The 26,912-nt window shown below is 40.0% G+C and overlaps 1 protein-coding gene across 1 annotated transcript in view; it reads right to left on the minus strand.

The window, feature by feature from the left end:
- Window positions 1-25,026, minus strand: part of LOC136329071 (cytochrome P450 4X1-like) — a 59,679-nt gene extending 34,653 nt beyond the window's left edge. Inside the window, exons 1-2 of the mRNA XM_066265019.1 lie at window positions 24,824-25,026; window positions 1,254-1,395 (exon numbers count right to left, since the gene is read on the minus strand). Coding sequence (XP_066121116.1) covers window positions 1,254-1,395; window positions 24,824-25,000 — 319 coding nt within the window. The 5' untranslated portion in view covers window positions 25,001-25,026. The remainder of the gene's footprint in view (window positions 1-1,253; window positions 1,396-24,823) is intronic.
- Window positions 25,027-26,912: the final 1,886 nt, after the last annotated feature.

The following is a 26,912-nucleotide window of genomic DNA, read 5'->3' on the forward strand; positions in this document are numbered from 1 at the left end:
GTTGGTGGGAATGCAGATTCATGCAGCCACTGTGGAAAGCAGTATGGAGTTACCTCAAATAACTTAGAATAGAACTGCATTTTGACCTTGTGATCTGACTTCTGGGAATATATCCCCCCCAAACCTAAAACACTAATTTGAAAAAATATACCCCTATGATCATTGCAGCTTTATTTACAATAGCCAGAATTTAGAAGCAAAGAAAAAGAAAACTTATAGACACAGACAACAGCATGGTGATTACAGGAGGGAAAGGGGGATGGGCAGAGGCAGGAAAGGGTAAGGGGGTAAATGGTGAGGATGGAGACTTGACTTGGGTGGCGAACACACAATATAAAATACGGTTGATTTGTCATAGAACGGTACAGATGAAACTTTTGTAGTTTTATGAACCAATGTCACCTCAATAAGTTAAATTTTAAAAAGATTTGAGAATCAGACCTTAATTTACAAAGTTGATAGAGTTAAAACTGGACATTTTAATTTGTGCTATGAGATAATGTACCATGGAAGCCTTGACAAAGATTTGATGGGGAGTCACAGAACTCAATCCCCAAATGGAAGCTCAGGTGAGAAGTGTGCAAAAGACAAAAACATAATTTGGGCCACAGTGAAGAGGTCAGACTGGGTAAAGGAATGATCTAGTCTTCAGGTTACACACTGAACCCACACAGGCACAGCTACTTCTGAATCCCTCTGAAGACTCCACTCAGGAAAGGGGCTGGCGTGGGGAGTGTCACTGACCCTGCACTCACAAAACAAAAGAGGCAAAGAAAGGGCCTGGTGATCTGGTGGTGCCAATGGGCTTTAAGATACAGTGACCTAGGCCTGACCTGTGGTGGTGCAGTGGGATAAAGCGTCAACCTGGAACACTGAGGTCGCCGGTTCGAAAACTTGGGCTTGCCTGGTCAAGGCACATATGGGAGTTGATGCTTCCTGCTCCTCCCCCTTCTCTCTCTGTCTCTCTCTCTCTGTCTCTCTCTCTCACTCCTCTCTCTCTAAAAAATCAATCAATAAAAAAAATATATATTAAAAAAAAAAAAGATACAGTGACCTAAAAGGGCCATAGAGGACTGAACTAGACAGGTGTGTGTGGGGGGAAATTCCCTTCAGGACTGAAGGGAAGCCTCTTCACACCTCCTCCAGTGTCTCAAAGACCCGTCTTCGCTTCAGAATTCCTTTAGAGCCGTGCCTGTGGGTTGTGCATGTCACCCCTAGGAAATGAGGTTCCTGAGAGTCATTCCTTTCCTTACCTGTTCTGTTCAGAAATGTCTTGGCATAGTCTGGGTCATAGATGAAGAAAAATGCTTGAAAGGGCCCAATCCAGGCAGGAAAGGCACATGGGTGTTTTTCCATAACTTCCTCAAGTTTCTCCAAATCACCATCCTGAAGTAACTGCAATGAAAAAGTGAAGGAATTTAGAGATGCCAGCCAGTCTAGACTCATCCCTCATACCGACCTGAGCTGAATTCAGGGCCTGCATAAGGTCACCATGCAAAGGGGCATGAGTTTTTTTTGGAAATGAGTGGACATGCTTTCTGTAGGATTTATAAGCTTGGGGTATAATATTTTACAGAAGAATAGGGTATTTGTTTTCTCAATATAAATATATATTGTATCCCCAAATCAAGTCACTTTCAAATGATATGTACTCTGAGCTGTTTTCCCAATTGAGAGAGTGAAGGGAGGTAATTCACAACCAGCCTCATCTGCCAGGGTCACACACTGGGATTAGGAGTGGCATCCTGTGTAAAAAGCTAACTAACATTTAGTGGGGTGAGTAATACCCACCATCCAGTTCAACATTCCCTCTAATTTTTCCCTCTAGTAACTTAATAGTGAATACTTCTCTCTAAAAACCTGCAAACTTCATCTACAAAAAAAAAAAAAAAAAAAAAGCCAATTCTTCTAATAGGAGAAGTTTCATTTAAACAGGTGTGTAAATCGTGAAGCAAACCTAACAGCAAACATGTCAGCTACCACTATCTCTTCCCATACGCTGCTCCACCTGCCCCTGTGCAGCCCTTATTCAAGCATCACCTCCTCACGCTAAATAAACTGCCAAACCATGACTGTGCTGCCCTGCTGATCAGTAGAAAGCTAGGGAAGCAGAGTGTTTGAAATAACTGCGTCATGGCCAATCTGATCTCTCCCCGATGCTGACAACTGACAACATTCCTTTTAGCCAGTGATTCCTATCTGCCGTAAGTCAGCCCGGATGCCTCAGTCTCGTATGAAAGACTCATGTGTTTGATGTGAGTTTACACTAGTGAAAGGTTTCAAAAAGGAAGAAGTCAATTCTACTGTCTAAAATGAAATACAGGATTTCCTGTGTCGTGACGCATGTAATTTGTGTTCTCACTCTAGTTCAGATAACTGTGTCAGCTGTGTGCTGACATGATGTAGGGAATATATCTAAAATATACCACTGCTTTTCCTGAATATGAAGTCTTCTTTTCGAACAAATTTGTCTACTTCTAATGTCTGTTAAATTGCCATTAGCCTGACCAGGCGGTGACACAGTGGATAGAGTGTCAGACTGGGAACCAGGTTTGAAACCCTGAGGTTGTTGGTTTCAGCACTGGCTCATCTGGTTTGAGCAAGGCTCACCAGCTCGGGACCAAGGTCGCTGGCTTGAGCAGGGGGTCACTTGGTCTGCTGTAGCCCCCTGGTCAAGGCACATATGAGAAATCAATCAATGAACAACTAAGGTGCCGCAATGAAGAATTGATGCTTCTCTTCTCTCTCCCTTCTTGTCTGTCTGTCCCTATCTGACCCTCTCTCTGTCTCTGTCACAAAAAAAAATTTGCCATCTAGGCCTTCTTGATGCCCCAAAATATGGCTCTCAGTAGTGTAAAAACAAGAAACAAATAATTATTTTTTGCATTATAGCAATAAAGAACAAACTCATATGCAAAAAACTAAAACATATATAAACATAAAGTCTTCTCAGCTACCAATATTTATAAATCAGACTACAAGTACTACCATTAGAAATGAACATTTTTCCTGATAAGCAGATTAATGGATTATTTAAATAGTTCCACTAAATCGCTGACAATAAGTTTAATTTATATCAGCTTCTTGGATAACGTGGGGTTGGAGAAGTTGGTGCAACCTATGTGTGTGTCTCTGTGTGTGCCTGTCTGCTCATTTAAGTGTAATCGCAGGGATCCTGACCTGTGATAAACCCTAAGGCTGGAAATTCTTTCTGTGCGAACAAACATACAGAATTTGCCATGTAAATATTTGTTGGGGACCAAAATATATAGAGGGTGTTTTTATATCCAGGTGACAGGTGTTGGGCCTAACCACCCATCTCACCTGCCCAGTTAACAAAGAGCTATACCTGATTATTGCTTGTCCCACCAATGTTCTCCGGAGGAGGCTGGAAGCTAGTTTCTTATTGGTGTAAAGTTAGATCTAAATGGTATGGTGGGGGTTGTCTTTGAGTTGTCTTGGAAACAATTGAATTGCTAATAGATCACGTTTTTTTCCCTGAATAAAGATGGTTGTGCTTCTGGGGACAGTCGTTGCATCTGCTTAGGAGCAGTAGAGACTGCTTGCCGTGTGGTCCTCCCAAACCCATCTTTATGGTATATATCTTTAATTCTCTGTCTATCATTTATTTAATTCCATACCTTTTCCCGTTCGAGGACCCCGTAACAGACTTGTCGTGGCTGGACTGCGACAATTGGCGCCCATACGTGTGGCCATCGAAAAAGGGAAAGAGGAGATGTAATGGAACTCCCCCAGAAGTGAGCACACAAAGTGAGTTAAAGCTTTTAGAGTGGAGCTTTTAAGTACAGTGTGGGGGGAGAGTATAGTAATAATTTGGGAGTAAATAACTATGGGAATACTAGGATAAAAAATAAGGGACCTTTTTGTAGAAATGTTTCCATATGAGGATGAATCGACGTCTGAAGAGTATCAGGGCGAGCCGGACACAGAGGAATGTGAATATGAGAACAACTTGGAGTCTGAGGATGACCAGGCGGATAAAAATTTTGTGGCTATGGCTGCCTTAACTGCGAAGTCTCTGCCACCCTCTGCTCCTTCCTACATTCAACCCTCTTCTCCTCCGTACCCTTATCGGGTTAATTCCAGAGTCTATAGCTCAAAATCTGGAAAATCCCCACTCCAACTATCTATAGACCAGGCTTGAAATACAGGGGAAACAATAAATGGCTTTACCTGTTTTCCTGTTGTAGAAAGACAGAATGATGAAGGAAAATTAGTGCGAGAACATGAACCTGTACATTTTAAAACTCTGAAAGAACTTAAACTTGCTTGTGCTCAGTATGGGCCTACTTCCCCTTTTACACTTGGTTTATTAGATACTATTAGTGCAAAGGCTCTTCGGCCAAATGACTGGAAGGCGATTGCTTGTGCTTGTCTCTTGGAGGTGATTATTTGCTGTGGAAGTCAGACTTTCATGAAAAGGCTGTGGAGCAGGATAAGTAAAACCAGCAAGAGGAGGTTGCTTTTACTATAGAGATGTTAACTGGAGAAGGACAGTATGCCCATATGGCAACTCAATTAGAGTATCAATTAACTACTTATGATATAATTAATCAGATAGCCACAAAGGCATGGAAATGCCCGCCTACTCCAGGGGCAAAAACGGAAGAATTTAGTAAAATTAGACAAAGCGCAGACGAGCGATTTCAAGAATTTCTTTCATGGCTAATTCAAGCAGTCGAAAGAATAGTAGAGGATAAAAATGTAGGAAAGATTCTAATAAAGCAGTTAGCGTATGAGAATGCCGATTCGGCTTGTCAGGCTGCACTTCGGCCTCACCGCAAGAGGGGAGATAGAGAGGACTATATCAGAATATGCGCCGATGTTGGGACTTCACACATGCAAGGTCTTGCTTTTACCACAGACGCTAAGGCAAGAATTCCAGAATATTTTGATAAAAGGCAAAACAAACGAAAAAAGGAAAGCCAGGAAAGTACTGCTGCTCATGGACCTTGTTTCCAATGCAGGGGTGTGGGACATTTTGCTAAAAGTTGCCCTACCCCCCTGGATATCAGCCTCAGCCTCCTATTTGTGGGCAGCCAGTTCCTAAAACTCCAGACCTCTGCCCACTCTGTAGGAGAGGGAAACATTGGGCAAATGAATGTAAGTCTAAATATACTGCCGAAGGGCAAGTGATTCAGGGAAATGGACAGTGGGGCCCTCCCCAGCCCCATCAAACAATAGGGACGATGCCGGTGTTTCCTCAGCAAATTCTGATTCCAGCAGGCCAAACATTGCCCAACTGTCCTGGGCAGCAACAGGCAGTGCGGGACTGGACCTCAGTCCCACCTCCCAATTCGTATTAACTCCAGAAATGGGACCTCAAGCCATACCCACTGGAATTTTTGGGCCACTTCCCAGTAACACAGTAGGACTCTTATTAGGCAAAAGTAGTTTAACTATGAGAGAATTTTTTGTTCTCCCTGGAGTAATTGATTCAGGTTATACAGGGGAAATTAAAGTAATGGCTCACACTCTGAGGAATATAATCACTATTTCCCCTGACATGAAAATTGCTCAATTAATCCTTTTACCTCTTTTAAGACAGGGCCAAACCCTGCAAAAGAAACCCTGAAAGAATTGAGGATTTGGTTCCACTGATGCTGCCTATTGGATTAGAAAAATAGGTCAGGAACGCCCTGAAATGGAACTAATAATACAAGGATGTAAATTTAAAGGACTTTTAGATACTGGAGCTGATGTATCTGTTATTGCTAAGCTACATTGGCCTCCTTCCTGGCCCACTCATGCATCAACCACAGAATTACAAGGTATAGGGCAGAGTAAATCCCCTGAACAAAGCTCTAGTTATTTACAATGGAAAGATAAAGAAGGTCATTCTGGACTTTTTCAGCCTTATGTGCTCCCTGGATTACCAGTTAATTTGTGAGGTAGAGATGTTTTAAAAAATATAGGAGTGTTGCTTGTCAGTCCTAATAGTTTAGTTAGTACTCAGATGCTTGACCAGGAATTTTTGCCCACTAAGGGTTAGAATATCAAAATTTAGCATAGGGGCCTTGGTAGCTCCTGCTACCCCAATAATGCATTGTGCAGACCCAATTACTTGGAAATCCTGTATGGGTAGACCAATGGCCCCTTTCTCAGGGGAAACTTAAGGCAGCTGCTCGATTGGTACAAGAGCTTGGGCACATTGAACCATAATAGTTCATGGAATACGCCTATATTTGTCATTAAAAAGAAATCAGGAGATGACGTCAGAGTAATGGCGGGGTAGGAAGTGATACCGATAAATCTCCCCCAAAACTCAACAAGTTCTTCAACCAGAAACAGAAAAACCTATCCTTGGAGCCTCCAGATGTTTCACAATACACCCAAAGGTATGATCGAGCGAAAAATTGGCTAAATATATAACCAAACCCCGAAGGAAATAGAAAGTAAGAAATGCTCCGCCTTCCTCACTAACCTAAACAGGGCAGTTTTCACTGAAAACTGAGAATATAGAAACTAAGGCGGGCAAAGGGGGTGAATAGATCCAGGCCGTGGCACAAATGGCTGAACCAGGCTGTGGCACGGAGATCCAAGCCGAGGAAAAACTGTTCCTATGACAACCCGGGCAATACAGCTAACACTCGCGCCAAACCCAGACAAAGAAAGACAAGCGGGGCAGCCATTTTACCTGATCTCCTAGTCGGCGCGCGCAGATAGTGGGTGAGAGATTCCTTCCAAAGCCCCGGGAGGGTGCGCCCGTGTTGTACCACAGAGAGGCAGAGTCAGAGGCCTTTGTGTGGGCCGAAAGCCTCTGGGCCACCCCAGCGCCCTGGGAGAGCTGCACACAGGGAGGGAGTGAGAGGTAATTCCAACACTGGAACTTTTCAGTGCGGGCGGGAGGTTTCACTCAGAGGGCAAGACTCCGGCCTCACATCCTGGTCTGCGTGCATGGAGAGTGGGCAGGAGACTCCTCACAGCACCTTGGGAGTGGGAGCCCATGTTGTCCCATGGAGGGGCAGAGTCGGGGGCCTTTGTGTGGGCCGAGGGCGGAGTCTCAGGCCGCCCCAGCACCTTGAAAAAGCCGCACACGGGGACGGAGTGAGGGCCAATTCCAACGCTGGAACTTTTTAGTGCGGGCGGGGGGTTTCACTCAGAGGGCGAGACTTCCGGTCTAACATCCTGGTCTGCGCGCGCAGATAGTGAACGAGAGTTTCCTCCAAGCACCCTGGTAGTGGGTGCCCACCCGTGTTACCAGACAGAGTAGCAGAGTCAGAAGTCTTTGAGTGGGCGGAAGCCCTGGCTGATTATGCTAGCGGCTCTGACTGACTGAGCCTTACCCAGAGCCCTGTGCTGAGTGGGAATAGAGTGGGGAATTGCCAACTCTTTGAGCCTCTTACTATCCAGGCAGAGGCAGCAGCAACCCCATAGCTGGATTATCAGGCTACTAATTGAGGAAGGAAAGACTAGGAGAAAGGCTCCAGGAACACGGACTCTCTCACTGTCGGAGCCTATAAATGCTAATGAGCCTCGACTGCCAACGAGACTGAAGCACAATACATGACATTGCCATAGAGACTTATCAACTGCAAACCTCTACCTGAGCATGCCAAAGGGGCAGAACCCGGGGTACAGAGTCACCGACCAGGAAGAGGGAGAGAAAAGAAAAAGCAAGAAGATAACCTCTTAAAATCAAGAATAATCCGCAGACTTTATAACCTATCCCATTTTATTATATTTGTTCGTTTGTTTCTCTTATCTTCATCCTTGATTTTTTTTTTCCTCCTCCAATTTGGTCGTTTAACTCTCTACCGGTCTTACTCTCTCCTCTCCTTGAACTACACTACCCATAAGTGTTACATCTCCCATTATCTTTTCTTTCCTCTTCCTTTCTCTCTGTGAGGGTTGCACTCCAAAACCCTTAACTCTCTCTCTCCTCTTTTTTCTTTTTTCTTCTTTTAGTGGTTCCCTCTTTTTTTTTCTCTCTCTCTTTCTTTTCTCCCTCTATATTACTTTCTTCCTTTCTCCTTTACGTCTCCTCTCATTCAAACCTCAATAACAAACAAATTATTTTATCTGGAACTCAAACTTATGTTTGTGGCATTTTGGTTTTTTTTTACTTCACCTTTTTAACTCACTAGCAGTGCTCCCATCCCTGGCTCTCCATTTTATCAAGCTCTTGTTCCACTAAATACAATAGTAATTTTTTAATTTGTCCCCCCATTTTCCTGTTTCCCTCTTACTCCTCTCATCATAACTCTTAGTCAACCAACACCTAAACGCAAATCATTTTATTCTTGATCCAAATTTTTTCATTATTTGCTTTTTGTGGGTCCATACACCCCTTTTTTATTTTTTATTTTATTTTTTTTTCTTGCCTCTTTATTACTTTTCCCCAATTCAGGCCCTCCATTGCAGGCATTGTTTGTTCTATTAAATACAATATAATTCACAGTTCACCACAAGATTTTCTCAAGAAAGAGGGGAGAGGAGAGGAGAGGAAAAAAGGAGGGGGGGAATAATTTCCTTTTTTTTAATTTTAATTTTATTTTATTTTTCTTTATTTCATTATTAATTAAAAAAACAACTTTTTTCAATTTTTTATTTTTTTAACTTTTTATTTTTTATTAAATCTCATTAATACTATCAACAAAACCACCCTCAGATGTCATTAAGGAAGAGAAAGTTGAATATCATGGATACAAAAGAAAGAGAGGTAACACAGATAGATGAGGAAAAATCTATGGAGAAAAAATTTAATATATTGGAAACCTTGGAGCTAAATGACAGAGAATTCAAGATAGAAATCCTAAAAATACTCAGAGATATACAAGAAAACACAAAAAGGCAATTTAGGGAGCTCAGAAAACAACTCAATGAACACAAAGAATATATGTCCAAGGAAATTGAAACTATAAAAACAAATCAAACAGAGATGAAAAACTCAATTCACGAGCTGAAAAATGAGGTCACAAGCTTAGCTAATAGAACAGGCCAGATAGAAGAGAGGATTAGTGAAATAGAAGACAAGCAACTTGAGGCACAACAGAGAGAAGAAGAAAGAGACTCAAAAATTTAAAAAAATGAGATAGCCCTACAAGAATTATCTGACTCCATCAGAAAGAATAACATAAGAATAATAGGTATATCAGAGGGAGAAAAGAGAGAAAATGGAATGGAGAACATACTCAAACAAATAATAGGTGAGAACTTCCCAAGCCTGTGGAAAGAACTAAAGCCTCAAATTCATGAAGCAAACAGAACTCCGAGTTTTCTTAACCCCAACAAACCTACTCCAAGGCACATCATAATGAAATTGGCACAAACCAACGGCAAAGAAAAAATTCTCAAGGCAGCCAGGGAAAAGAAGAATACAACATATAAAGGAAGGCCCATTAGATTATCATCAGATTTCTCAGCAGAAACTCTACAAGCTAGAAGAGAGTAGACCCCAATATTTAAAGTCTTGAAACAGAGGAACTCTCAGCCACAAATACTATACCCATCAAAGCTATCCTTCAAATATGAAGGAGAAATAAAAACATTCACAGATACAGAAAAGATGAGGGAATTTATCATCAGAAAACCCCCACTCCAGGAATTACTAAAGGGGGTTCTCCAATCAGATACAAAGAACAAAAAAAAAAATAAAGCCACAAGTAAAAGCTCCAAGAAGAACACAATAAAACTAAATTTAAACTGTGACAACAACAAAAAGAAAGGGGGGAGAAGATGGAGATTAACAGTAGCAAAGGACGATGGAGTGCAAAAGTACTCACAAAATAGTTCGCTACAATGAACAGGGTAGGAACCCTTTTCATTACTTAAAGGTAACAACCATTGAAAAAACCACCACAGAAGCACATGAGATAAAAAAGATAGCAACAGTGGAAAGATGTATGGAATAAAACCAAATAAAAACAAAAGATAGAAAAATGAAAGAGAAGGATCAAACAAGACACAAAACTAACAGAAAGCAATCTATAAAATGGCAATAGGGAACTCACAAGTGTCAATAATTACACTAAATGTAAATGGATTAAACTCACCAATAAAAAGACACAGAGTAGCAGAATGGATTAAAAAAGAAAATCCAACTGTATGCTGCCTACAAGAAACTCATCTAAGTAACAAGGATAAAAACAAATTCAAAGTGAAAGGCTGGAAAACAATACTCCAAGCAAAGAACATCCAAAAAAAAAAAAAAAAAAACCCGTGTAGCAATACTCATATCTGATAATGCTGACTACAAGACAACAAAAGTACTCAGAGACAAAAATGGCCATTTCATAATGGCTAAGGGGACACTGAATCAAGAAGACATAACAAGTCTTAATATATATGCACCAAACCAAGGAGCACCAAAATATATAAGACAGCTACTTATTGACCTTAAAACAAAAACTGACAAAAATACAATCATACTTGGAGACCTCAATACACTGCTGACGGCTCTAGATCGGTCATCCAAACAGAGAATCAACAAAGATATAGTGGCCTTAAACAAAACACTAGAGCACCTGGATATGATAGACATCTACAGGACATTTCATCCCAAAGTGACTGAGTATACATTTTTCTCCAGTGTACATGGATCATTCTCAAGAATTGACCATATGTTGGGCCACAAAAACAACATCAGCAAATTCAGAAAAATCGAAGTTGTACCAAGCATATTTTCTGATCATAAAGCCTTGAAACTAGAATTCAACTGCAAAAAGGAGGAAAAAAATCCCACAAAAATGTGGAAACTAAACAACATACTTTTAAAAAATGAATGGGTCAAAGAAGAAATAAGTGCAGAGATCAAAAGATATATACAGACTAATGAAAATGACAATATGACATATCCGAATCTATGGGATGCAGCAAAAGCAGTGATAAGAGGGAAGTTCATATCACTTCAGGCATATATGAACAAACAAGAGAGAGCCCAAGTGAACCACTTAACTTCCCACCTTAAGGAACTAGAAAAAGAAGAACAAAGAAAACCCAAAACCAGCCAAAGAAAGGAGATAATAAAAATCAGAGCAGAAATAAATGAAATAGAGAACAGTAAAAGTATAGAAAAAATTAATAGAACAAAGAGCTGGTTCTTTGAAAAGATCAACAAAATTGACAAACCCTTGGCAAGACTTACCAAGAAAAAAAGAGAAAGAACTCATATAAACAAAATCCAAAATGAAATCACCACGGACACCGTAGATATACAAAGAATTATTGTAGAATACTATGAAAAACTTTATGCCACTAAATTCAACAACCTAGAAGAAATGGATAAATTCCTAGAACAATACAACTTCCTAGACTGAGTCAAGAAGAAGCAGAAAGCCTAAACAGACCTATTAGTAGAGAAGAAATAAAAAAAAACATTAAAAACCTCCCCCAAAATAAAAGTCCAGGCCCTGACAGTTATACCAGCGAATTTTATCAAACATTCAAAGAAGACTTGGTTCCTATTCTACTCAAAGTCTTCCAAAAAATTGAAGAAGAAGCAATACTTCCAAACACATTTTATGAGGCCAACATAACCCTTATACCAAAACCAGGCAAGGATGGCACAAAAAAAGAAAACTACAGACCAATATCTCTAATGAATACAGATGCTAAAATACTAAACAAAATACTAGCAAATCGAATACAACAACATATTAAAAAAAATAATACATCATGATCAAGTGGGATTCATCCCAGAATCTCAAGGATGGTTCAACATACGTAAAATGGTTAATGTAATACACCATATCAACAAAACAAAGAACAAAAACCACATGATCTTATCAATAGACGTAGAAAAGGCTTTCGATAAAATACAACACAATTTTATGTTTAAGACTCTCAACAAAATGGGTATAGAAGGAAAATATCTCAACATGATAAAGGCCATATATGATAAACCATCAGCTAACATCATATTAAATGGCACTAAACTGAAGGCTTTCCCCCTTAAATCAGGAACAAGACAGGGTTGTCCACTCTCTCCACTCTTATTTAATGTGGTACTAGAGGTTCTAGCCAAAGCAATCAGACAAGACAAAGAAATAAATGGCATCCATATCGGAATAGAAGAAGTAAAGGTATCATTTTTTGCAGTTGATATGATCCTATACATCTAAAACCCCAAAGAATCCACAAAAAGACTACTAGAAACAATAAGCCAATACAGTAAGGTCGCAGGATACAAAATTAACATACAGAAGTCAATAGCCTTTTTATATGCCAACAATGAAACAACTGAGAACGAACTCAAAAGAATAATCCCCTTCACAATTGCAACAAAAAAATGAAATACTTAGGAATAAACATAACAAAGAATGTAAAGGACTTATATAATGAAAACTATAAACCATTGTTAAGAGAAACCGAGAAAGATATAATGAGATGGAAGAATATTCCTTGTTCTTGATTAGGAAGAATAAATATAATCAAGATAGCTATATTACCCAAAGCAATATACAAATTTAATGCAATTCCCATCAAAATTCCAATGACATTTTTTAAAGAAATAGAGCAAAAAATCATCAGATTTATATGGAACTATAAAAAACCCCAAATAGCCAAAGCAATCCTAAAGAAAAAGAATGAAGCTGGGGGCATTACAATACCTGACTTCAAACTATATTATAGGGCCACAACAATCAAAACAGCATGGTATTGGCAGAAAAATAGACACTCAGACCAATGGAACAGAATAGAAAGTCCAGAAATAAAACCACATATATATAGTCAAATAATTTTTGATAAAGGGGCCAAGAACATACAATGGAGAAAAGAAAGCGTCTTCATTAAATGGTGCTGGGAAAACTGGAAAGCCACATGCAAAAGAATGAAACTGGACTTCAGTTTGTCCCCCTGTACTAAAATTAACTCAAAATGGATCAAAGATCTAAACATAAGACCTGAAACAATAAAGTACATAGAAGAAGACATAGGTACTAAACTCATGGACCTGGGTATTAAAGAGCATTTTATGAATTTGACTCCAATGGCAAGAGAAGTGAAGGCAAAAATTAATGAATGGGACTACATCAGACTAAGAAGTTTTTGCTCAGCAAGAGAAACTGATAACAAAATAAACAGAAAGCCAACTAAATGAGAAATGATATTTTCAAACAACAGCTCAGATAAGGGCCTAATATCCAAAATATACAAAGAACTCATAAAACTCAACAACAAACAAACAAACAATCCAATAAAAAAATGGGAAGAGGACATGAACAGACACTTCTCCCAGGAGGAAGTACAAATAGCCAACAGATATATGAAAAGATGCTCATCTTATTTAGTTATTAGAGAAATGCAAATCAAAACTGCAATGAGATACCACCTCACACCTGTTAGATTAGCTATTATTAATAAGACAGGTAATAGCAAATGTTGGAGAGGCTGTGGAGAAAAAGGAACCCTCATACACTGTTGGTGGGAATGTAAAGTAGTACAACCATTATGGAAGAAAGTATGGTGGTTCCTCAAAAAACTGAAAATAGAACTACCTTATGACCCAGCAATCCCTCTACTGGGTATATACTCAGAAACATTGATACGTAAAGACACATGCAGCCCCATGTTCATTGCAGCATTGTTCACAGTGGCCAGGACATGGAAACAACCAAAAAGCCCGTCAATAGATAACTGGATAAAGAAGATGTGGCACATATACACTATGGAATACTACTCAGCCATAAGAAATGATGACATCGGATCATTTACAGCAAAATGGTGGGATCGTGATAACATTATATGAAGTGAAATAAGTAAATCAGAAAAAAACAGGAACTGCATTATTCCATACGTAGGTGGGACATAAAAGTGAAACTAAGAGACATTGATAAGAGTGTGGTGGTTACAGGGGGAGGAGGGAAAGAGAGAGAGAAAGGGGGAGGGGGAGGGGCACAAAGAAAACTAGATAGAAGGTGACAGAGGACAATCTGACTTTGGGTGATGGGTATGCAACATAATTGAAAGACAAGATTACCTGGACTTGTTGATCTTTGAATATATGTAACCTGGTTTATTGATGTCGCCCCATTAAAAAAATAAAATTAAAAAAGAAATCAGGAAACTGGAGGCTAATATAAGATTTGAGAGAAATAAATAAGACTATGGAAATTATGGGTCCTCTCTAGCTAGGACTCCCTTCTCCTACTGCCATTCCATGGAATTTTCACCTTGTAATTATTGACTTGAAGGATTGCTTTTTTACTATTTCTTTAAGCCCTCATGATTGCAAGCATTTTGCATTCAGTGTTCCTTCACTTAATTTTCAGGCTCCAATGGAGCGATACCAGTAAAGAGTTTTGCCTCAAGGTAGGGCTAATAGTCCTACCTTGTGCCAAAAATATGTTGCTCAAGCTATCTCTCCAGTACGAAGGCAGCACCCTAAGGCATACATAATTCATTATATGGATGATATTCTTACTGCTCATCCAGATAAAGACACTGTGCTGACTATTCTACAACAACTAGAATATTCTTTGAAAGAATCAGGACTTTATATAGCTCCTGAAAAGGTACAGCAATCTTTGCCTTTCTCTTATTTAGGATAAATTATTAAGGGACAACAAATTCGTCCACAAAAATTAGAAATCAGGACAGATCATTTGTAAAATTTGAATGATTTCCAGTAATTATTAGGAGATATTAATTGGCTTAGACCTTCCTTGAAATTAACTACTGGAGAACTGAAGCCACTTTTTGATATTCTTAGAGGCTCGGCTGAACCAGCTTCTCGGTTACTTACAGCTGTGGGACAGCAAGCTTTAAAGCTTGTAGAAAAAGCCTTGCAACAAGCACAACTAAAACGCATAAATCCTGAAGAATCAGTTGCCTTATTAATTTGTCCCTCGAGTTACACTCCAACGGGACTATTGTGGCAAGCTTCAGGTCCTATTGAATGGATTCATTTGGCTGTTACTCCTAAAAAAGTTTTATCTCCATATTTTGATCTTGTTGCCTCCTTGATTATCAAGGGGTGTAGGCGACTTTTACAACTTATAGGTTTTGAGCCTCAAATTATTTTTGTTCCTTTTTCAAAGGATCAACAACAATGGCTTTGGGAAACTTCCACTAAATGGCAAATTGCTTTTGCAAATTTTACAGGCCAGATTGATTCTCACTACCCAGCTGATAAAATAGTTCAATTTTCATTAATTACTACATTTGTATTTCCTAAGACAATTGTTAATAAGCCCATTCCTGAAGTATCTACAGTTTTTACTGATGAGTCCTGCTCAGGAATAGCAGGCTTAATAATCGATGGACAAGTTTATACTGAAACCATTGCCTTAAAATCAGCTCAAAGAGTAGAATTACATGCCGTTATTATGGCTTTTCAGCATTTACCATGTTCCTCCTTTAATCTGTACATAGACAGCAAATATTTACTTATGGTTATTTCCACTATAGAGACTGTTGTCTTAGGGACAACTGCTAATGAGGAACTATTTCAGTAATTTTTCCTACTTCAAAGACTTGTATGTCAACATAGAGCTCCATGTTTTATAGGACATATTCGAGCTCACTCCATGCTCCCTGGAGCTTTAGCACAAGGGAATGCCCTTGTCGATCAAGTTACCCAAAAGAAAATTATTGGAGTAACCATGACAGATCAAGCAATTCAGTTTTATACTATTCATCACCAGAACGCTGCAGCCCTGTGTAAATAGTTTCAACTTTCTTGGGAAGCAGCATGGCAGATTGTTAAATCCTGCCCAAGATGTCCTATACTACAATCTGTCCTTTCATTTGGAGTTAACCCTCGAGGTCTCCTACCAGGACAGCTTTGGCAAATGAATGTTACTCATATACCTTCATTTGGCAAACAATCCTTTGTCCACGTTACAGTGGATACTTATTCTGGATTTATAGTAGCCTCTGCCAGAACAGGAGAGGCTGCTAAGCATGTTATAGCTCATTGTCTGTATGCATTTTCTATTATTGGATTTCCTAAACTGATTAAAACTGATAATACTCCTGCATATGTAGGAAAAGCATTTACTACATTTTGTCAGACTTTTGGAATTGACCTAAAGACGGGAATTCCCTACAATCCCCAGGGTCAAGGCACTGTAGAGCGTGCACATCAAACGCTTAAAAATCAATTAGAAAAAATTAAAAAGGGGAAATTATACCCTCAAACTCCTGCAAATCTTCTTTGTCATGCTCTTTTTACTTTAAATTTTCTGAATATTGATGTACAGGGTCATTCAGCAGCAGAGAGACTCTGGAACCCTGCAAGGAAAGCCTTCCCTGAGGTGCAATGGAGGGACCCACTCACAGGAATCTGGCAAGGGCCAGATCCTGTTCTCTACAGGGCTGAGGATATGTGTGTGTTTTTCCTAGGTCTGCTGAAGCTTCTCGGTGGGTTCCTGAATGGTTGGCGAGACACCATGACCCTGGATGAGAGACTCACTTCACAAGAGCAATTGTATAAGGCTTGTTTTACTTTGCTCTCATCCCTTTCTCTGTCAAATCTGTTATCCAGATAACGCTGTTTTTGTTTTTTTTCCAATTAGCTCCAGATATACGGAAAAAGTTTATATAGGCAGATGGGGACCCTCAAACCCCTCAAAGAGATCTCCTAAGCATGGCTTTTAAGGTCTATAATGACCAAGAGAGGAACAGAAAAGAGATCAGGCAAAATACCAGCTCTTAGGATACACCCATAAAGGCTCCAACACCCCGAAGTGGCTTCATAGGACATCAGGGCCCTGCTTCAAGAGTGGAAAGAAAGGTCATTGAGCTTCTTTGCCCCTGCCAGGGACATGCCTTTGCTATAAAAAAAGGGGACACTGGAAGGTAAGCTGCCCCCTCACTCCTCCAAGGGAGGGTTCAGTCTCTTCCAGCCCTGCTCCGGCTACCTGTGACCTGACCTTGCCAGCCTACTGGGGCTTGCCACTGAAGACTAAAGGTGCCCAGGGCCATCGGCCCCATTTCACGTCGCTGTGGATGAGCCTGGTTATTTCTTCCAGGTAGCAGGTAAATTGATCTCATTTCTTATGGACTCAAGGGCTACTTACTATGCCTTGCCTGAATATTCAGGTTTTTATTCATCCCTCGAAGGTCTCTGTTGTGGGTGTTGATAGTCTTATTTTCTGCTGCTTTGTTTAATACTTAGTGTTTCCTTTATTCCGCTTGCCTCAATGCCCCATGCCTATTCTAAGCTGGGGCTTGCTCCTAATTTAGACGAATTTACCTTTGCCACCCAGCATAGTGTATCCCCAGGTTCTCTTCACCACGCCATGGTTGCAAGGCTCCAGAGAAAGGCACCCTGGGTTCACCTCTCCAGTTTAAAGAAAACAGAAGCTCCATCTCCATACGTGCTGCAGACAGCTTTTCCAGTCTACCCAAATCATTACCAGCTAGAAGCAGTGGTCATTGGGACTTGGACTCTAGCTGCAAAGCATGGAAATGTGACCACAACTCCAGTGCCTTGTGGACTTTTCCTGAATGTGTGTGACTCCTGCTCCTTGGGACATTTCTCAGACTAAAATAGGATTGGGTTACATTTACAAATAATATGAAGCGGTGATGGTGTCAACATGGACTTGGTGAAATTACATTAACATGTTAAGGTCATTTAAGACTAAGAATTTTATTTTAGATCCTGTTGTATTAGTTATTAAGACTTTGCTTGATAATCTAATAGGCTTTAATCACTTCATTGTATTAGGACACTTGTTATAGTATCTATTAGCATTGGCTGTTTTAATATTGTTATTTATTTTATATTTTTCCAGTCTGCCTCCAAAACCGACCATGGGAATTCAGATGAGTATGAATCACAACACGTGAATTTGAAGTTTTAATAAATACAAAAAGGGGATCTGTTGGGGACCAAAATATAAACAGAGTGTTTTTATATCCAGGGGACAGGTGCTGGACCTAACCACCCATCTCATCTGCCCAGTTAACAAAGAGCTATACCTGATTATTGCTTGTTCCACCCATGTTCTCCGGAGGAGGCTGGAAGCTAGTTTCTTATTGGTGTAAAGTTAGATCTAAATGTTATGGTGGGGGTTGTCTTTGAGTGGTCTTGGAAACAACTGAATTGCTAATGGACCACGTTTTTTTCCTGAATTAAGATGGTTGTGCTTCTGGGGGTGGCCATTGCATCTGCTTAGGAGCAGTAGAGACTGTTTGCCGTGTGGTCCTCCCGAACCCATCTTTATGTATATATCTTTAATTCTCTGTCTATCATTTATTTAATTCCATACCTTTTCCCGTTCGAGGACCCCGTAACAGACTTGTTGTGGCTGGACCACGACAAATATTTGTTCTTACCCTCAGAAGAAGTGGAAAACTTTGGCTCCTAATTTCATCTGTTATCAGCTAGCACCTCTAATTTATGAAGTGCTCCCTAGATAGTTCAGCACCCCTAAAAGATTGAGACTGTTGACATTAGTTCCTGCAGACTCTGATTTGCTGTTATTCTGACAATCAAGCCAGTGACAAACACCCACTGACAACATGAGTGATGTTTTCTAACAATGCTAATATTCAAAAATTAGCAAAATAAAAATTGATGACTACTAACTGCCTAATATATGCACCAAGTGATAGAGATGCAGAGAAATATAAGAAAGGCAAGGTCACTGTCCTTATAGCAATTATAGCCTAGTATGAGGATTATCTCTTTAGGTTAAAAATGACCATGGACACCCTCAGGCACAAACATTTGGTTATACTTTTAGTAACTCTTGTCCAGACAATAAGGACAGAAGTTATTGTGAATTCTGTAATATATGAATTTATATTTTTCTCCCATAGCAACATTAAATACATTTGAAAATTCATATTACACAGATTTAGGAAGCATTGTTCAGAAATTCGGAATTTGTTTAGTCCCAGGAGACTAAGCAAACACTGACAACATGAGCAGTGTTTTCCCAACAGCTGACATTTACCAAGCGTTACTATGAGCGGGGTGCTTCCAAGTGTTTTCATGTTTTATATTCTTTCATTTCTACATCGGGACCCTATGAAGCGATACAATTGCATTTTACAGATGAGGAAATTGAACCTTAGAGAAGTTAAATAACCTGTCTGAGGTTGTATAGTTCCAACTAGCAGGAAATATTCAAACCCAGGTTGAACTCCGGAGCCCAAGTTTCTTACTTTTTAGCTACATATACTTTCCCTTAATTACGTACAACATACAAGTTCCCACACACTGGTTGGGATTCCTTGGTCTACTGAATAAGTGTCACTCTACCTGTTTTATTCTTTGTAGTCAATAGATCTGGGAATGAATGAATTTATTTAGTATCTACTCTGTGGATTCAACAAAGTAGGTACTAAGCACCTATTGTGAAGCAAGAACTGGGCTGATAGTGGTGATCTTCCTCTCACACATTTTGTGTTCTAGTAGAAAGGAGTGGACAATATAGTAAAAAAGTATATAGTATGTTGTCAGAATGATAAGTGCTATGATAATAAAAACAGAGGATAGAGAGCATTGGAGGTCCTGTTTTAGTTTGAGGGGTCAAGGGCAGGCCTCTCAGAGGAAGTGACATTTGTTCAAAGGCCTGAATAAAGTGCAGGGAGAGCATTCCAACCAAAGAAGAGCATATCCCCAGCCCTGAGGGAGGAATGTGCTGGCACCTTTGAAGAACAGCAAGAAGACCAGCACAACTGGGACAGAGCAAAGAATGACGTCTGTTGTTTTGTAGGAAATTTCTCCTACACACTCATTTCCTTCTGGACCCTAAACTGTTTTAAAGAGCAAAATACTTCCACTCTTCTCTTGTGATTATCTGAGTATGAATCATCAAAAGGAACATAAAGGATTTAAAAAAGGTAAATAGGTAGGGTTGGTAATATTAGCCAACTTGATATATCAGTCATCTTAAATCTGCAAAACCCAGCTAGAAGCCTCTCTAAAATACAAAATTAATTTATTAATAGTCAAGAGGGATATGACTTTAAAACACCATGATGGCAATGAACAATCTTAAAAAATAAAGTAAAACCACTTCATTCATGACTATCAAATAGAAGAAAACATTCAGAACAAATTTAACAAAAGAAGTGTAAAACATGTACTCTGAAAACCACAAAACCTAGTGGAAAGAAATTTAAAAAGACAAGTGGAAAGACATCCATGTTCATGGATCTGAAGACTTAATATTGTTACGAAGGCAATATTTCCCAAATTGGTCTACAGATCAATGCAATCCCTATTAGAATTATAGCTGGCTTCTGTGTAGATATTGACAAGCTGATGCTCAAGTTTATATGGAAGCTGGAAGCATCCAGAGTAGTCTAAATGATCTCGAAAAAGAACAAAGTAAAAGAACTTATGCTTCCTGATTTCAGAGCTTACCACAAGGCAACAGTAATTAAATACAGTACAACAGTGTGGTAATGGCATGAGGATAGACACATAGACCAGTTATTTACAATTGAGAATACAGAAATAAAACTTCAAGTTTACAGTCCATTTATTTTTTACAAGGTGCTCTGAGATTGTAGAAATATAGATAGATAGGTAGGTAGATAGATAGATAGATAGATAGATAGATAGATAGATAGATAGATAGATTCCCCAAGTTCCTAGCACAGAGCTCCCAGAACCCTTGTAATTTCTAAGTGATAAGAGTATTAGGAACATCTTTTGTTCTAACATTTGGTCTTTGAGCCTGGTTCGTGACACTGGGTTCTTAATCCCTTGCACTTTCCTGGTGATGGCAGTGTCTTTGTCCCAGGGAGGTGATTCTTGTGGGCTCCTGAATGGAGGCAGGTCATCAGAAAGACTAAGCCATGATTAGAAGTGTAGAACTTTCAGTCCCACCTCCCATTCTTCCAAGAGGGCAGAGGGCTGAGAAAAGGAGTTACTGACTGATCATTCTGATATGATGAAGCCTCCATAAGAACCTGAAAGGTGCAGTTTGGAGACCTTCCTGGCTGGGGAGCACGCGGAGGAGCTAGGAGGGTGACACACCTGGAAAAGACATGGAAGCTCTGCATCCCGCCCCACATATCTTGTCCTATGCATCTCTTCTGTCTGGATGTTCACTGATTCCCTTATTATATCTTTTCATAATAAACCAGTAATCAGCAAGTAAACTGCTTTTTCAGTTCTCTGAGGCTTTCTGTCAAATTAATCCAACTTGAGGAGAGGGTCACAGGAACCTTCATTTATAACTGATTGGTCAGAAGCACTGGTAACAACCCGGACTTGCAATTGGCATCTGAAGTCAGGGTGAGGACTGAACCCTTAAACTGTGATATCTGATACTATCTTCTGGTAGACAGTATCAGGATTGAGTTAATTTGTATGATATGCATTGGTGTCACAGAACTGTTTGGTGTGGGGAAAACTGTAAGAACTGTAGTGTCAGAAATGTTGTGGGTGTGGTAGTTTTGTGCGAGTAAAGTAGATACATAGAATGATACACTAGGTTTTTCCTAGTCAGGCCCCAAAACAATTAAATGGGGGAAAGAACAGTCTTTTCAACAAATGGTGCTGAGATAACTGGATATTCACATGCAAAAGAATGAAGTTGTACCCTACCTCACACAATATACAAAACCCAAAATAGGTCAGAGATCTAAATAAAAGAGCTGAAACTCTTAGAAGAAAAAACCTTGAATTTGGCAGTGGTTTCTAAGATATGACAACAAAAGCACAAATAACAAAAGAAAAAAATCTAATTGGATTTTCTTGTTCTGTTAAGCCACTAAGTTTTAGGATTTTTACAGTGCATTACAAGGTTATTGATACAAGAATAAATGAAGAATAAGAGATAACACTTAGAAATTAAAATTATGATAGCCAAAGTTTTAAAAATTATAGAAAGATACAATTTTTAAAAAGTATGTGTTTTTAAATAGAGGCTCCATCCATGAGGTCCATATCCAACCAACAGGAGTTCTGGAAAGATGGGAGAGAAAAAAGAGAAAGAGAAAAATTGAGAGGGTGATAGGAAATAGGTGTGAAAGAATTTGTACAATTCATTATTAGTGTCTTGTCCATAACTCTTCATCTTTATCACTTTAATGCATATCATAACTAGAATCCTTATTAACCTAAGGGATGTCCCTGGCCACTGGAGCCCTTGCTACCTGCATAACAGTCTAGAGTGGTGGAAATTTAACACCCCCTAGGAACGATTTTCCGGCAACAACTGTCAGAAATTAGTCTAACAATGCCCTAGTTCTCTTACACTTCAGGCAGAACTTTGTGTTACATACATTGGCTACTAGAATATGCACCTGTGGGACTACAGTTATCCACAATGGAAAATTCTTGGAGAACCGAGCCTTCATTGATTGCCTTCTCATCTGTATTTCACCTGCCTAAACCTTTGTCAAAGTTTCCTGGCATCATCTCCAAAATAATGGAGATGCTCTTGAATCCTTGTCTCACAGCCTTCTGGGAAAACCTAAAATAAGACAAATAGTATACAAAAAATTTCCCAGATCTGATAAAGACGTTTTCAGATTGAAAAGATTGCCAACCAAAGCATCAGGCATAATAACTAAAAACACAAACAGTAACAAAAACTTAAGTGCCATACCTAAATATATCCTAATTGAATTTCAGAACACCAGAGGTAAAAATCTGTTAGCGAGAGGGAGAAAAAGGGGTACGTAAAATATACTAATGATCAGAAAGGTGAGAGAATTCTGAAATTATTGTGGATTAGGAAGCACCAGTAATCTATCTCTCCTCCTAGTCAACCATTGCACTTGCAGAATTTGTCTGATGTACCTATTTTAGAACTCTGAAATCTATTGAAGGCTTGCAACTTCTAGGGGAAAGCTTGGACTGTATACTTCAGTTAATTTTTGTCCATTTTAGCTCTTCACACAGTAGTAGCTACCAATTCCCCATCTCCAGTGCCATGGCAAGCAGCTGCAAGTGCTCCTGGAATACCATGGACACAGTACTAGGGAGTGAGGGTGGGGGAAGAAGCATCCTGTCTTACAAATAATGGATATTAGGGTTCTAATTACTGATTACTTCTTCTGATTAGAGAGGGCCACAAAAAGATGATAGTGGCAATTGTTATCACACCTCTTTCCATTGTTGCAAGCCCCTCTGCTCTCATCAGCTAAAGTGAACTTAAAAGACCTGTGCCTTTTTCTCCTGTTCATTTTTCTCTTTTTTCTCATTTGAAAACCACACATTCAAGACTAGGACATTCAAAAGCAATTGTATATATGAGAAAAATTATACATTGACCACACATGTTCAAGAAAAGGTAGAGTCAGAAAACACCGAGAAGATCTTAAGTTTATACCTCATGATGATCCTTGTTACAGAGAGAGCTTACAACAATTAAAAAAAAAAAACACCAAAAAAAAACCCAACTAAAACAAAGCAAAACAAACAAAAAATCCAATGGAACGCCATCAAATTGACAAACATACAGTCTAGAAGGAGATGAGAGAGAGAGAAAAGGATAAAGAGAATATTTTAAAAAGTAATGACATGGCTCTATTGGTTTGAGCAAGTTGGCCCTGGTTGCTGAGGATGGCTCTGAGGCCTCTGCCTCAGATGCTAAGAATAGCTCAGTAGCTCAGCAACACAGCAAAGTCCCAGATGGGCAGAGCATCACCTGGTAGTGGGCTTTCTGGGTGGATCTTGGTAGGGGCACATGCAGGAGTCTGTCTCTGTCTCCCCTCCTCTAAAAAAAAAAAGAAAGAAAGAAAGATAGAAAAAGTAATGGCCTGAAACTTTCCAAATTTGATGAAATACATAAATATAGACACCTAAGAAGATCAGTGACCTCCAAGTAAGAGGAACTTAAAGAGATCCATCCTGAGACATATTATACTCAAACTTTTCAAAGACAAAGACAAAAAGCGAACCTTGAAAGCAGAAAGAGAGAAATATCCCTTTATATACAAGGGATTCTGAATAAGATCATGATCAGATTCCCCATCAGGAACTTTGAAGGACAAAAGACAGTGGGCTGACATATTCAAAGTGCTAAACACACACATACACACATCAACCACAAAAAGTGTTTAGCTAAGAGTCCTATATCCAGCAAAACTGTCCTTCAAAATTGAGGGATAAATCAAGACATTCCCAGATGGACAAAAGCTGAGGGAGCTTATTCCCATTAGACCTGCCCTGTAAGAAATGCTCAGAGGAGAAGTGAAAGGACACTGGTAAGTAACCCAAAGCCATGTGAAGAAATAAAGATCTCAGTAAAGGTAAATGCATGGGCAATTACAAAAGCTAGTATTATTATTGTAATAGTGGTTTGTACCTCACTTTTTTGTTTTCTATATAATTTTAGAAAATAATGCATTTAAAAGAATTAGTACTTTACATTTTTAATAAAACAAGAAATCAGGGGTGGGAGTGGATATAGAGGACAGGAGCAACCAAAAGGAAACAGGCGTCCTCTACTTTACAACTTTAAATCATTCAGTTTTTTTTTTTTAGCTGGAGGTGGTTCCTGCATCACAAAAATCATAGGAAAAGACAGTTAACTTTCTCTAGCCGGAATGGACTAAGGTTAGCAACTATTGTGTCCAATTTTGCACATTTTCTGCAATTAATAAATATTATTTAGGATAATACTTTTTAAATAATTTTAGCAATATATGTGGAAGATTTCTTTAAATGTTGTACATAGATGCAAGAGATTGGTGAAGCAGACACAGATCTGAGTTACATCACTCTCTTTTTCCGGATTCAGTCTTTTGAAATAGCGCCCTCCCAGCCAACAAAGCTGTAGGGAGCAAATCTAGAATAATGAAAAGATGAGGAGAGCCACAGGCTGGCCCAGAGAGGTCTGTGCAGGATGGGAGGATGGGAGGGAGGAAGGCAAAGAAGTAGCAGCCTCTCTGCCCGCCTGGTTTCCAGCATCCTCGTTCGCCCCTCCCTTCCGTCTACCTGCTGGTTCCCTTTAAACCAGTGCGGGGATGGCCCTGGGAAGGCGCGCAGGGCTCGCAGCAGCTTCTGCCTCCGCAGGTAGAGCTTGATGGCTTGCAGCAGCCCCAGGGTCAGGAAGGACACGAATGCCAGATGAAAGGGCCTCGCCCAGAGAATCTCAAGCCAGGAGGAATCCATCACTCTGCGCTGCCGACTCCTGACAGTCTCCGGGGCCCAGGGAGAGGGTGAGCTTTCAAAAGCTTGGAGCTTGGGGAGGATCACCCAGCCCACTGCGTCTTTGTGCCCTCCGGGAAGCTCCCTCCTTCCACGGGTGGAGGTGGGAGTGGCAACAATAAACCCAAATCTCAAGCTTGGCCAGAGGAGGCAGGAGCAAGTTCCGGATTTCTAACCCTTTATCAATTGATGCAAACCTGCCTTCAGGACGACTTCTTGTACTCTCCTGGAGTGTCAGATTTCAAGTGTGGCAGTTTTCAATCAAAGGAGGTTTGAATTTAGGTTTTGAAAGAATGCCAAGGTAGAAGTCATCATTTTTGTTCATTGCCATAAATAACTGGTAAACTGGTATCCAAAAAGACCTTCTTTCCCATTCTGAAATTCTACCAAAACCCACAGTAGTCTGTGGGCTGGTGGTGGGAGTGTATTTGTACAGTGTGGCCTGTCCAGCGGTGTGCTGGTAAATGTTTTAAACTGGTGCTCATGCTGATTTCTAGTGTTTGCTAACATCCACCATGTCTTATTTCAAGCTGCCAACAGAGAGCCTTGAACCCTGAATTGGAAAGAGGAGCTAAGAAGCATAGCGTTGTATCGTAGTTCCACCACACAGATACAAGCAGGACCCACAACGTATTTTGTAAATCACGAAGCAAAATGAAAATACAGGCCTCCTTGTTAAAAATATATTAACAAGATGACGATAGCAGAGCATTAAACCATGCACGAGCCCTTCTGAGTGCAGGGTCCTGAGTGACTGCTCAGGATCCATGCCCATGAAGCTAGCCCTGAACACAGGAGACATAAATGCCCAAAGAGTATATAGATAATAAAGTATAGTGAAGTAGTTAGAAAATAATGAGGTTTTTTTATGACCTATTAAGAGATGAAGTAAGAAGGCAATATTTCCCAAATTGGTCAACAGATCAATGCAATCCCTATTAGAATTATAGCTGGCTTCTGTGTAGATATTGACAAGCTGATGCTCAAGTTTATATGGAAGCTGGAAGCATCCAGAGTAGTCTAAATGATTTTTTTTTTGTATTTTTCTGAAGCTGGAAATGGGGAGAGACAGTCAGACAGACTCCTGCATGTGCCTGACCGGGATCCACCCGGCACGCCCACCAGGGGGCAACGCTCTGCCCATCAGGGGGCGATGCTCTGCCCCTCCGGGGCTTTGCTCTGTTGCCACCAGAGACACTCTAGCGCCTGGGGCAGAGGCCAAGAAGCCATCCCTAGTGCCCGGGCCATCTTTGCTCCAATGGAGACTCGCTGCGGGAGGGGAAGAGAGAGACAGAGAGGAAGGAGAGGAGGAGGGGTGGAGAAGCAGATGGGTGCCTCTCCTGTGTGCCCTGGTCGGGAATCGAACCCGGGACTTCTGCACGCCAGGCCGACACTCTACCACTGAGCCAACCGGCCAGGGCCTAGTCAAAATGATCTTGATGGATGTCTTTCCACTTGTCTTTTTAAATTTCTTTCCATGAGGTTTTGTGGTTTTCAGAGTACATGTTTTACACTTCTTTTTTTCAATTTTATTTAGACAATTAATTTTAATGGGGTGACATTGATCAATTAGAGTACATAGATTCAGAGAAAACATTTCCCGATCATTTTGACATTTGATTATATTGTATACCCATCACCCAAAGTGATGGGTATACAATACAATTGTCCTCTGTCACCTTTCATTTGGTTTTCTTTATGGCCCTTTCCCTCCCCCACCCCCTCCCTCTCCTCCCTTCCCCTCCCCCTGGTAACCACTGCACTCTTGTCTGAGTCCATGAGTCTCAATTTCGGTTTTACACTTCTTTTGTTAAATTTGTTCTGAATGTTTTCTTCTATTTGATAGTCATGAGTGGAGTGGTTTTACTTTATTTTT

This window comes from Saccopteryx bilineata, chromosome 3 (genome assembly GCF_036850765.1).
Source record: "Saccopteryx bilineata isolate mSacBil1 chromosome 3, mSacBil1_pri_phased_curated, whole genome shotgun sequence".
Lineage (NCBI taxonomy): Eukaryota > Metazoa > Chordata > Mammalia > Chiroptera > Emballonuridae > Saccopteryx > Saccopteryx bilineata.